Source organism: Dermochelys coriacea, chromosome 7 (genome assembly GCF_009764565.3).
Source record: "Dermochelys coriacea isolate rDerCor1 chromosome 7, rDerCor1.pri.v4, whole genome shotgun sequence".
NCBI classification, from domain to species: Eukaryota; Metazoa; Chordata; order Testudines; family Dermochelyidae; genus Dermochelys; species Dermochelys coriacea.
In genome coordinates, this window is record NC_050074.1 from 20,143,547 (window position 1) to 20,157,121 (window position 13,575).

Sequence of the window (13,575 nt, forward strand, 5' to 3'; positions counted from 1 at the left end):
CCGGGAACCGCAGCTCCCGTGGCTACAGTAAAAAGCCTCAGCAGAGCCAGAGTCCCACGCCGTGGGCCAGGAGAGGATCGTTTAAAGCAGCCCTAGCCAGCGGCACGGCGAGGTGTTTTCTTTGCTGCCTCTGTTAGTCCTGCCCCCCCCCCCAGCACTGCACCCCCGTCCTTGTTCCTGCACAAGCACTGATGGAGCACATCGCACATCAATGTCTAGCCTTGTAAAGCCCTGGGTCTCGCCGCTGCTCGCTGCGCCGTGCCCGCGGCACTTCTGGAGTGGGGGTGGGGGCCCTGTGCAGACTTGCCGGAGAAGGAAAAAAAAGGCCCCCTCGCCTCATCAGCAGCTTGCTGCGGTGCCGGGATGCCAGGCTGGAGGAAGAATCTGAGCCTGTGCCTGCAGAGAATGCAGGAGGAAGGTAAGGCTGGCGACAGAACGAGGGGGGGACGCTACGGGGGTGGCGGAATAGTGCACTGCCCTGAGAAACTGCCTTGGAGCTTTTCATGGGGGGGCGTGGGGGGGATCTGTTTCTTTGGCTCCGGAGGGATGCTTGAGAATGCAGCCTCTCTTTTGAGGCCCCTGTTTGAACTGTGTGTTTACAAACAATTGTTCTGGTAGGGTTTCCTTCCCCCCCCCCCAAAGAATACAGATCACTTTGAGCCCTGTTTGGTGATGACCTGTTTGCAAGGAACAGCAGCATAAATCAGAAGGCTGATGCACTGGTGGAAGGGGTGAAATATACCAAACGCCAATAAACTTTAAAGCAGCACTTCTGTCCTCCATCCATCATTCTGGGTGTAAGATTGTAGCTGGTGCTCATTTAATTGTGTTGGGAGAAGATATGAGAAAGGGGAAATTGAATATTTATTTTTGGCAGTAGAGTAGCATGCAGCATCTTGCATGTAACTTTCTAAAGCGGCTGCTGCTTCTTCCAAACGGCAATTATTCTAGGTGCTTAACTTCAAACAGGGATTTGGGACTTGTGAATTTCACTGTGGTCCTGCAGGTTTAGGACTACTCATATTATCTTTCCTACTATTACTCACAGCATCTGTGAAATATGTTCTACAGTGTGATGTTAAATTAATGTTGGCTCTGCAGCTCATAAAAGTTGGAAGGAAACTCCCACAAGGTGGCAGAACCTAAAGAATGTTTAAAATCTTACACGCCAGTTTATTTTGGTTCATGGGGAGTATGTATGAATGGGGATGATAGTAGTCAGGGGACAGTACCTATGTCAGAAATGGAGTATAATTCTGTCTTGATCCCATGACAGTGGTTTTAGGGAGTTAACCTGACACAAGCTTTTAGGATCAGAGATGAGCAGGAATTCCTTTTCTGGTTGCCTTTGCAGCTTCTCCTTTCAATGCAGCCCCTCAGCTTCTTTGCTACAGTTGGTTAGCAGTGAGTTGCGCTGCAATGCCAAGCAGGGCTTAAGAATGATTTAAAGCATTACAGTTGCACCAAGTAAGTAATGGAAAAATCAGAGACTTTTCAACCCTGTTGGTTACCAGACATAGAAACAAATTTCACTGTTACCTGCTTTGTGATGTGTCAGGTTTGAATAGTGAAGCTGGTATATTTAGTGAGTCTTTTTTCTGATGCTGCTTATCTCTTTCTTGCACTCTGTTTCAAGATATATATATATTTAACCTCTTGAATCCACTGCTTCCACTTGGACTCCAAGCTCATTAAACTAAGAATTTAAATTCTGCTGAAAATCAGAGATTTTATTCTATTAAAAAGCATCTTTTTCAACAAATCCATAATGTCTTCAGACTAGTCCTTTAATGCAGTCACTGTGGGATGCAATGCTATGTAACACTGTCCTGCAATGACACATATTGGTGCTTTTGCACCAATGGAGGTTTGGAGGTCAGTAATTCTTAAACAGTGTTTACAGTACTGAGCTCCTGAAGTACTAGCTGCATTGTTTTAGCATGATTGGATTTATTACTTTCTGTGACTTTCACAGATATTTGATGGTTCTTCCCTTCTGTGTCTTTGGAATTGACTTCCCCCTCATTTGGCCCCCCTCCTCTTACACACAGCACTGCAGTAGGTTTCTTACCTGAGTTTGCTGGTACATTATCCACATTCTGGACAGTGAATAGAGATAGAGAATTTTCTGGATAGAGAATTTACCAGATTCTCATGTAACAGTCATTGTCCTTAGTTCCTTGCACTGCTCAAGAGCAGTTTGTCTTTGGAAGTTATGACTTAACTACTGTCTGATTAACCATGTGAAAGAAGAAAACTTGCAGGATAAGGAGCATCACAAGCTGGTTTGATGTTTAGAGGACAAGCTATAGGTATGGCAATGGACACAGTGAGGGCATGCAGGGAAGAGATTTCCTTCCCTTTTCTACCAGGTATTTTCTTTTTTTACAGTGCTAAGTAGTCAGCTGTTCATATTTCAGTGTGAGACTCTGTTGCCCTTCAACAGGAAAAACAAATATGGGCCCAGTTAAATTATTAGTACTACAGAATTTTAACAGGCACAGTACAATGTATAACTAAGCTCCAGAGAAAGTTTCACATCTTGTCTTGTTTAACAGCATCCTGAAAACAGGATTTTGTTCAGATTTTTTTTTGCCAAGCCAAACTCCAATCATCCTATTAATAATATTCTTTTCCAGTTATCCTTTTTCCAAACAAATTATCTCTGGCTGGTGTCTCTTTGTGATTGTTCAAATTTTCAGTTCAGCCATCCCACGACTAGGAGCGACAGCACTGTAAGAGCAACACACACTCACCATACAGTGTGTAAATTTTGTACATAGATCATAGCCATGAGTTTCCAAAGTAAATGTTCTAGTCATCTAAAGGAGTATATTTAAGCCTGTGCAAATGAGTGGTACATTTTGGTTACTCCATATTGCTGCAATGGGCATCGCTTGCTACTTGCAGCCATTCTACACAAGAGTGGGAGCTTCATTAATCAAGGAAAGTGTTCAAAGAGTTAAGAGCATTAAGTAACATATTTAAAATACATAAAAGTCATATGGGCTGTGCTGAAATGTGGCATTCATTCATATTTTAAGCAAAAACCAACTATAGGTATTTTCTTTATACATTTGTTTTGCTGTAAAAAGTTTATGGTTTGGAGTGTATGATCACAGGAGAAAGCACAAAACCGTTGTGATCATGAATAAATTCTCTTTCGCCATCCAAAAAGTGTTCCATGGAACGTACAATTGTTGGGGTTTTTTTTAATTCAAAGGAGGAATTGACGTTAATGACTTAAAAAAAAGTTGAATATTGCCAGTAAGATTCCATGTTATCCCTACCCCCAACACACATGCTATATAAACAGCCTTGTTCTTTCCAAGTCAAGGATCAGTTACTGTGACTACTTCCTCATTCACATGAATAGGTCCATCAGCACCATTATGGGCCAGATCCAAAGCACATTGAAGTCAATGGAAAGACTCCCATTAACTTCAGTGGCTTTGGGTCAGGTAATATTGCATAAGTATTGCTCAGCTGACTGCAGGATCTGGCTTGAAGACTGGAAATTCCCTGGTAAGGCAGCCACACAAACAAATCTACCTTGTCTGCGTGCTTTATAATCATGTCCTTAATTACACACTTTGTACTCACGCTTTATAATCATGTCCTTAGTTACTGTATCACACAGTAAGATACAATTCTCTTATTATAGTTTATTATGTTGGGTTATTTGCCAAATAGTACCACATAAATTATAAACTGATAAAGGTTGGAGCAATGTTGTGTGTCACTGAGTTTCTAACAATCATGATAACTCAAGAATGGCAGAACGAAATATATCATGTTCATTCTACTTATCACTGGTTAGTTGTCAGGCCACTTCTTGCAGTCCTGTTGGAGAGAACTATCCTGCTGATTTCAGGGGCTTGTGAATGAAGCCTCTGCAAAGACTGCAGGTTATGGCTCACAATGCCTGTAAGTAGGATTTAACAACCTGATGCTGCAGTTCTTAATGGGAATTTAGCTTGAGTAAGGACTGCAGGATTGGGCCCTTATTCCTGGTTTTCTCAGGATGTCAGTAGTGGAAAAAATAAAGGCCACATTCTGATTTCAGGGTTGTGCATACATGTGGGTGAGTGGGAGAGTTCCCACTGTAAGCAATCAAGGGCAGAGTGTTGCCATATAGCCATAGGGCTAAGTCTTCTCTACTGAATAAGAGAATAAGACTTTTTGTTGTAGCAAGTATGAGTAATATAATATCTACCTATGTAGTCACTCTAATATCTAGACACCATTACACAATCCTTAGATGTAATTCATATACTACTGGGGACAATTATAGGGTTGATTATAAAGGTCTAGGTCACTAATATAGAGCCAAATCATGAAATCTTTACTGTGGAAAAACTCCCACTGACTTCAATGACATTTTGTTTAAGTAAGGACTTCAAGGTTAGGCCTATAATTTGTACATTACAAAGCCCAGTGTGGTGATTTTTTTCCTCCTTGGAATACTACAGGATGAGTGATAAAGGGGGATTATAAAATCTAAAGTGAGTTTCTGACTTCTCACATGTGAATCGACCGGGGAAGATAAAAGAATAAATTTGTAACAAGTTAAAACTGTTCTTGAAAAGTCAAAATGTTACAGGATTATGTCACTGCTATTTATTTCTGTCCACTGCATCTAGCCAGTTTATGTGGCTCCATGCTGGTTACCTAGGAAACAGCTGTAGCAGTGTGCGATGCAATTTTATTGGCTGTGTGGTCATGCTGATTGTCAAGGTTGTGGGCAAAGGTTTCCCATGGTAGATCCGTGCATGTGCAGCCCGGGAAAAGGAAATGCTCAATGATATGTTTTGATTTGTAAAATGAAAGAAAAAACATGGAAATTATGGGATAAAATTTTATTTACGTACCTTGCAGTGGGATAATCCATGCTAAATATCAATGGGTTAAACTTGACACAGTAAGTGGGAATCTGGAAGTAGTTTTCAACAAGGGGTGTTTTCCATGATTTTGATGGAAGTGATTAAATTTACATTTGAAATGTAACAGCATCTATATGTTAAAGATCTCAGCTGCTGCTGCTGTGCTATAAAAATCTAGTCCAGATTCTGCCCTCAGTTATATCCATAAATGATCGCAATTTTTTTCAGAGCTGTGAAACAATATGTTTCTGTCTTGAACTGGGGTTCTATCTAGGTAAGCTAACATCTCAAAGTGCAGTGCCCCAGTAAGTCAAGGATGGGGAATTTGTGAATCTCACAATTAATTTATCAGAAAATAAGCAGATTTTTGAGGGATTTCATAAAAATGGCATTTGTATATGTGTATATAAATATGTAGTACGTGACAATGTAAGACAGAATACAATACAAAAAGAATCCTGCAAATGGAAAAGAACTTGCAATATTTTTTAATGTGCTTGTTCACTTACCCCGGAAGGCCCCAATACTGCGAACTCTTACGCACATGCTTAACTTGAAATCAGTTGTACTATTCACTTACTTAAATTAGTGTGAGTAGGATCAGGACCTAACTCAGTAACTCACAGTATGTCTCCTACTTATTGAGAATTAGCAAGGTTTTACTATATTTGCATTTAAATAGCAGGCTGATGCTATGCAGTTTTAGCATGGTACCTTGCTTTGAAGAATCCCTGTGTTTGAATCTACAGCAATATGGTTTACTATCTTATTTGCATCTTTTTAGTAAAGAAGTTCTGCTGGATTGCTGTAGTTACAAATAGTAAGAGGTGCTGAAAAGACTTTATGGCTGTCTGTATATACAGTGTGTCTTCTAATATATTTCTAGATACCAGCAGCTAACTTTACAGTGCATCTAAGCTTTGCCAGAGAATAGGAGCTGCACACATGGTGTTTAGGAATTTATGGGCCGCAGTTTGTTGGCAATACTAATTATACAGGCCACTGCTTTTAAACAAAATGTTCAAATAGAGGTTCTGACCTCCAACAACGTATGGTAGGAAATTAGAATGGCTTTAACTTTGTGGTAGTAATGCTTAAAGGACAGTGTTCATTCATCAAACTGATAGGACAGTCAGAGCAAATCCTACTAGACTGATAGGTTCTTTTTCTTTCATTAAAATGTTGGTGTGGATTCAGCACCACTTAAAATGAGGGACAAACAGCCGTGACCATCAGTGTATTTTGGGTAAGCACTTCCTGGGACCCCTCCCATCCCACCTCACCCCCCCTCCCCAACTCTCTGTCATGCTGTGCCTGTTTCAAGTGTGGTGTTTGTTGCCATAACAATCAACCCTTATGGGAAAGTCTTTAATTTAATAGGGATGAAATATGGGATTCTGAAAAATGGTTCTAAAAACCTATATAATTTGATTTTAAAAAATAAGATTGTTTATAACAGTCTTTTTGAACAAGGCTATAGAATTCTCCAACATAGCTACAATTTTGTATTCACTTGAACGGGCTATTATACAGGTCTTTCGAGAAAAGAGGCTTTTCATGAGCAGTGATAAAATGATAATACTGGCACAATACTATGTGCAGTGGCATAGTGCTGGCTGCCAATGACTTGGTACTATTGGACTTCAGAGACCTCCACTCTGCTTGTGCCATACTGCAGCAGTTGCAATCAGTGGAGACACTCAAGCTGGTTCAACCTTCATTTCAAAGAGAGGAAGCTGCGGGAAGAGTACTCTCCATGAAGGTCCTTCAGCTTTGGAAGCTACTCTCCCTGCTCTTGGGTTCTTGGGTCTGTTGGCTCTCAGAGCATGCTGCAAGGAGAGTAAAACTCTGAAAAAGCTTATGGGAAGCGAGGGGCTTCTTGATGGGATTCTTGATTGGGAAATTTTGCTAGTGGGAAATGGTGGGGGGGGATTGAACATTGTTTATATAATTTATATCAGAGTTTCCAGTAGTTGCCTTTTTATAAATAGAAATTAATAACTGTAATCTAGCATGGATGCTCTGCAAATACACCATGCTTCTCGCTGCTGGCACCCTGCCTTTTCCATTCTTTGGCTTGTTTTGAGATGCTGCTGCTTATCATGCCAAATTACCACAAAGTTGTGGGCAGCTTATATGATGTGGTCCAATATCCATATGGGCCTGAGAGGATGTTCAATGCTAATTTTCACTGGCAAGCTAGTGGTGTCCAAACCTGCTCTTGGAGAGAAGGATGACTCACGGGATAGATTCCTGTTCCTAGTGCCATTCACTTGTAGCTCAGAGTTTCAAATTCAGATCAGCGTGTTAGGGACAAAACCACCGGAAGCTTGTCTGTGGCCTTAGTTCTTTAAGTCTGGCTCTCAGTGGAGAGGCCACTGCGGAGGGAAAAAACAGGCACTGCCATTCATTGCTCATTTTATACTTGTTTTGTGGGTGGATAGAGCCCTTCAATTCCTAAGGGCTTACCAACATGGGGAAATTTCCTGGCATAGCTATACTACAATAGCTATAATAAAGCAGAGTATTTATATTGGAATGAAATCACTTTTTTATTCTAGTATTGAGTGTCCACACAGAGACTCATACTAGTATAATTATAATAGGATAATTATTCTGGTGTAGCTATGCCATGGAATTTCCCCATATAGACATGTACTAAGGCGGTCAACCAGGCAGTTTTTAGAGCATTACATTCACTTAAACAGAGCCCTAGTCTTTAGAGGTTAAAGTCCAGTATGGTAACTCGTGACTGCAGCCCTAGTTCTTGAGCTTTAAAGGTTCCCATATGTGATGTTAGGAAAGGTGACTTGGCATATCCAGCAAACCATTGGGTTGGTTGCGGGGGAAGGAAAACTTATTTACTATAATCTTCCCTTAGTGGGTACAAACAACTGGCATGAATGAAATGGGAGAATGTGCTGAAGGGGAGAATAACCCCTTAATCATTAAGGGCCATTTTATTCATATGAACTAAGCAACTCCAGTTCCCACTGACTTCCAGTGGAGTTGCAGACACTAAGGCCATGTCTACACTACCAGCTAAATCGGCACTGCTGAGATCAATGCAGCAGTATTGATTTAGCGAGTTTGATGAAGACACGCTAAGACGATGGCAAAGCACTCTCCCATTGATGTCTGTACTCCACCTCTCTGAGATGCAGAAGCTATGTCAATGGGAGAACATCTCCTGTCGACATAGTGCAGTATAGACACTGCTGTCTGTAAGTCGACCTAATTTCTGTCAACTTCAGTTACGTAACTGAACTAGCATATCTTAGATCGACTTACAGCGTTAGTGTAGATCAGCCCTTAGTGTAACCCATGCCCGCTGGGTGTGGTGCTCTGCCCCCCTCGAGTGGCACCTAAACCACCTGAAGATTGATGAGTTTGCTACAGCCTTGGCTTAGAGGCCTGTGGTATTTAGCTCATACAGTAGAAGCTCATGCATTAGCTCCAGAGGTCCCAGGTTCAATCTTGCCCACCAAGAACCACCGTGGTCTGTTGGCGTTACATTAGCATTTCTGAAAATCAGGCCTTGGTTGTCTGTAGACTGTGCTTCTCTCTCACCAACAGAAGTTGGTCCATAAAAGGTATTACCTCACTCACCTTGTTTCTCTAATATCTTGGGACCACCATGGTTACAACAACATTGCATATGCTTCTTCGACCCATGCTGGGGAAAAATACAGATCTTAATTACACCAATGTAAATCAGGAATAACTTTCCTGAAATTAATATAGCTATTGTGGATTTACACCAGTATAACTGAGATCAGAGTGAGTCCCAGCCTCAACTGAAAGTTATGATGAGAAACATTGTAAGGGAATAGATTCTACACTGGTCCTTATAGAGGATGATAGGTTCTCTTCTTTCCGGCGCTTAAGTCAGCTGAATCTCACGCTGTGATAAAACAGTTTCTATTCAAAGGATTTTCATTTTGTCCAATTATTTTTGATGTTCCTGTGGAATTGTTCCATAGAAAGAAAGAGTAATGAAGCTTTTTGTTTTAGAATTCATGTGTAATATTTTTTCCAGTCATCTTGCTTTGACAGGAGAGTGAGCTACCTCCCCCATCCTTTTATTCCTGGAATATGAAGTAATGTATATAGAACAAAAGAAACATACACAGTTTGTAAGTTCATAATTATTTCCATTTTATCTATTTTTTCCCCTCTCATTAACGTTAGATATTCTTGGCTTCCGGTAACTACTGGCTCTGATTTTTCCAGCCAGAACTGTCTTTGGGTCAAACTCAATTCACTGATTCCAGTGATGGTGTTGAAAATGTTGCCTTCCAGCAGTGAATTCATTCAATCAAACATGCTTTCCGCTGACATGTTCAGCGTCAGGTGAGCCTGCACTGCATTTAAGCAGAAGGGGCTACTATGTGCTGTTTGAGTTCAAGGGAATGTTAGGGATCAGGATTCGATTAAATCCATGCATTACGTGGAAGATGTCATTGACTCTGCCAACTTAATTGCTCCCTTCTGGTGAGCAGAGGGCAAAGATAATACAGCAGAAGACACTCTCTGAAGCTGCAAAATAAATTCAGTTGCACAATCTTCAAGTTGTTGTGTTGTCCTGTTAAATAAGGTACATTTTCTGTCAAACTATTCTATTGCTATAGTGACCAAAGCATTACAGAGCTTCATTTTAGCAGTTATATTAACCTTGGTGTGCTCTTGGTTGCAGACATTAGAAGATACTCTCTATATTTTTTTGGATTATAGATGCTGTCACCTTCTCTGCTAATGTGATTCTTTTAGTCATTTGAGTGAAACTTCATTTCATCTGCACAAGGAAATAAGGGTCTCAGCTAATGTCTGAACACTGCCTGTGTAATGAAAAGGGGAGAAACTGCTCCCTACATGGAATAATTAATTAGAATCATAGGACTGGAAGGGACTTCGAGAGGTCATCTAGTCCAGTGCAGGACTAAATATTCATTTAGACTATCCCTCTTTTTTCAGTCTCTCCTCATAGTTCATGTTTTCTAGACCCTTAATCATTTTTGTTGCTCTTCTCTGGACTTTCTCCAATGTGTCCACATCTTTCCTGAAATGTGACACCCAGAACTGGACACAATACTCCAGCTGAAGCCTAATTAGCACAGAGTAGAGAGGAAGAATTACTGCTCGTGTCTTGCTTACCACACTCCTGCTGATAGATCCCAGAATTATCCTTGTTTTTTTGCAACAGCATTACATTGTTGACGTATTTATTTAGCTTGTGAGTCACTATGACCCCCAGATCCCCTTCTGCAGTTCTCCTTCCTGGGCACTCATTTCCCATTCTGTATGTTCAGCTTTTGGAGACTGATGGGAGATTTCAATGTGGATCCTATGGGAGATGAGTTTGGGGGGAGCCTCAGCACAGTTTCTCAGATCCCTGTCAACATTTGTCCACACTGACTCTTTGGAGCAAGGAGAACTACGTGGTTATGCAGCATCTAGTGCAGTGAGGCCCCTATTTGGGTTGAGGCCTCTTCCACAATATGGATAGATGATGATAATAATCATTGCAACACCACATAGTTAAGCACCATTGGCAGCATTTGCCCAGCAAAATCCCAGCAGTAGAAGATTAGATCGTTGTATGATACAGGAGAAGGCAGAATGGTAGAGTGGGATGTGGGGCATCTTGTGGAGAGCTTTCCTCCCTGCCTGTCTGTCTCTAGTGAAGCTTTCAGAGCTTTAGCAAAACTATCAAGCAAAAAGGGGTAAAAGATAAACTGTAACGAGAGAGCGAAACAAGGTGTCAGTGAGTGCAGCAAGTGTCATTCGAGATGGAGAGTTCCTGTTAGGTACTTAGGGTGTGTCTGCACTGCAAAACCCTTCCCCCTGTGGCAGCAAGTTTCAGAGCCCTGGTCAACTGACTAAGGCTTGTGGGGCTTGCACTACAAGGCTAAAAATAGTGATGTAATTGTTCCCGCTCAGGCTCTGAGACCTACCCCATCTTGACAGATTTCAGAGCCCGGGCTCCAGCCCAAGCGGGAACATCTACACTGCTGTTTTCAGCTGTGTAACATGAGGCCTGTGAGCCCAGGTCAGCTGAGCCAGGCTCTGAGAATTGCTGCTGTGGGATATATAGATTTTGCAGTGTTGATGTACTCTTTTTCCACACATACCTGGCCAGGGTAGGATCATTCCCTATTGCTTCTGTTCCAGATCATCCTGGTACCCTGCAGGAGTAAGCACTGCCTGTGTTATTCTTTGAAAATTCACTGTGTTGTCTGGGTGCCCGGAATGAGTCCCCAGGTTCTCTGCTGAGTCACTCAACTGAGGTCCTTTAACAACTGCCATGCACATGAATCTGCCTCAGTTTCCTTGTCACTATTTTACAGGGGGGTTGTGCGGACTAATTAGTTAATGATTGTAGGTGGCAATATCTGTGCTAGGGATTAGCACCTTAATAGGGGTCCCTGCTAAAATTTATTTTATGTTCAGATTAAATTTTGCTTGCTTAATTTAATCTCATAACCTGAAACAGTGATCTTCCTTCTTGCATGCCCAAATGTGCCCCCAACATCCACATGAACTGCCCACACCCCTGCTTATGCAGGGGGGTGGGCATTGACTACAGGAGCCACCATCCTTGTGACAGAGCAGTTGGAGGAAACCATATGGAGCTCTCCTCCCTTCAGGACCCCTTTTTGTGGGTTTTCCTTTAAGAAATGGTAATTTCCCACTTCAAGCAGGCCGAGTTAGCTATCTATCTTCAGTGGGGGCATGAGGGACAAACTCTTGGGTCAAATGTCATGAGTTCTTACAGCAGCAAGATGCTCTATAGCCAGATAAATAATTGTTCATGTGGTCCTGATGTCCATGGAGAGAAGCAGCCGTGTTAGTGTGTATTCTCAAAAAGAAAAGGAGGACTTGTGGCACCTTAGAGACTAACAAATTTATTTGAGCATAAGCTTTCATGAGCTACAGCTCACTTCATAAATTTCTTAGTCTCTAAGGTGCCACAAGTACTCTTTTTCTTTTTCCATGGAGAGAGTTTGTCTGAGTACAGGAGAGCTCACCACTGTATGGAATTAATTCATAACACCGTACTATGCTCTGAGCGACCATGATGGTGAGTAGGAACCTGTGGTACATCAGTATGGCCCTAGTCACTAGCCTTGTCTCTTCTATGCTTTGATTACCTAGAACGTTAAAGAGCACTGTCTTGCTCATTATCTCTGTGGTTTCGAGGCAGTAATGAAAGCAACATTATTTTCTTTTCTTTTCCTCAATTACACCCAGTTTTCTCTTTTTTTAAATTTTTTTTTTAAACTCACCATCATGTCATGCAGTCACTCACAGCAACACCTGCATTCTTCACTTGGCTTCTGATTTCTGCTGATGGCTGGGCTCCTTGTCAATCTACAGGATGATTTTAGATAAGGAACAGTCTTTAGATCAATTGAAAGATCCAGGCTTGGAAGAGCAAATCTCAGAGCTAATGCTCTGTCCCAAGAAATATGAGTGAATCTCCAACAGAGTTGTTTGCATTGAGAGAAGATGAAAGACAAGAGCCGCTTTAACTCCTTAATGCAGAAATCAATAGCAGTTGCTGGAAAGTGAATGAGGATTAGGGAAATATTTTGGCTTTTCGGCCCTTTTTTAAACCAGCATTTGCAGCCAGCTTTTGGCTAAGTGAATGGTTTAAACTGCTGATAAACACAGGAGCCATGGTATCTAGATCCCCCGGCTCCTTTTGAGTGAGTTGGAGGTTGCATGTGGTGCCCCAGCGTGAGGTAGGAGAGCGCTGTGCTGCTTAGGTGCCATCCTTCAAATGAAACTTAAATTCAGGCCCACTGCAAATCCTGTGATATCGTTCAGACAAGTGGAGGTATTAATCCTGATGGTGTGGGCCAATTCTGTTGTGAGTAATTATATTCTGTCTCCCCTGCGATTTCAATTGGATATGGTGTCCTTCTTCATTTCCCACCCTAAATACTCATGAAGTGCTGACAGGATCTGTTAAATAGCTTCTGTGTTCCACCCCAGAACTGGCTGCATTTCAGTAGTGGAAAAAGTGATCCCTAAGTAGCAGAAAGAAAAGGAGTACTTGTGGCACCTTAGAGACTAACAAATTTATTAAAGCATAAGCTTTCGTGAGCTACAGCTCACTTCATCGGAAGCAAATGCATCCGATGAAGTGAGCTGTAGCTCACGAAAGCTTATGCTCAAATAAATTTGTTAGTCTCTAAGGTGCCACAAGTACTCCTTTTCTTTTTGCAAATACAGACTAACACGGCTGCTACTCTGAAACCTGTCACTAAGTAGCAGAGGCATTTGAGTTAGTAGCTTAGCACAGGGGATTGGGAGTCAGGTCTCCAAGGTCCCATTCCTGGCTTTGCCACTGACTGGCACTGGAGGAGGGTAGCTATGAACAAAAAAAAGGCATGGCTTGATTTTCCAAGATGTGTAGAACCCACATCTCCCATTGAAATTAGTGAGAACTGGTGGCAACTCTGAGAATCAGGTAACTAACTTTTTTCTGCCTCAATTTTCTCATCTGTAGAAGAGGGATAATGGCAGTTTTGAAACGTATTCTGATCAAAGCAGCTATATAAGTGCAGTATATTATTAAGCGTGTAGTTTCATTACTGAATTTTATCGCTGTGCACAAAATGCTTGTAGCTGCATTGAACTTTTAGAAAAGAGTGGCCAGAGTTCAGTAGATAGTGGGTTACTGTTA

General features: G+C 41.6%; 1 protein-coding gene across 4 annotated transcripts in view; it reads left to right on the top strand.

Annotated features, from left to right (window-relative positions):
- The first annotated feature begins 2 nt into the window (after positions 1–2).
- The window catches only part of GRIP2 (glutamate receptor interacting protein 2), a 490,758-nt gene continuing 477,185 nt past the window's right edge, over positions 3–13,575 (top strand). For 2 of the 4 annotated variants that reach the window (XM_038410475.2, XM_038410476.2), the window contains exon 1: positions 53–418. In XM_038410475.2, the coding sequence (XP_038266403.1) occupies positions 364–418 (55 nt within the window). In that variant the 5' untranslated portion in view covers positions 53–363. Of the gene's footprint in view, positions 419–13,575 lie in introns of all 4 variants that reach the window. The other 2 variants (XM_043519666.1, XM_038410480.2) reach the window with 2 other exon arrangements.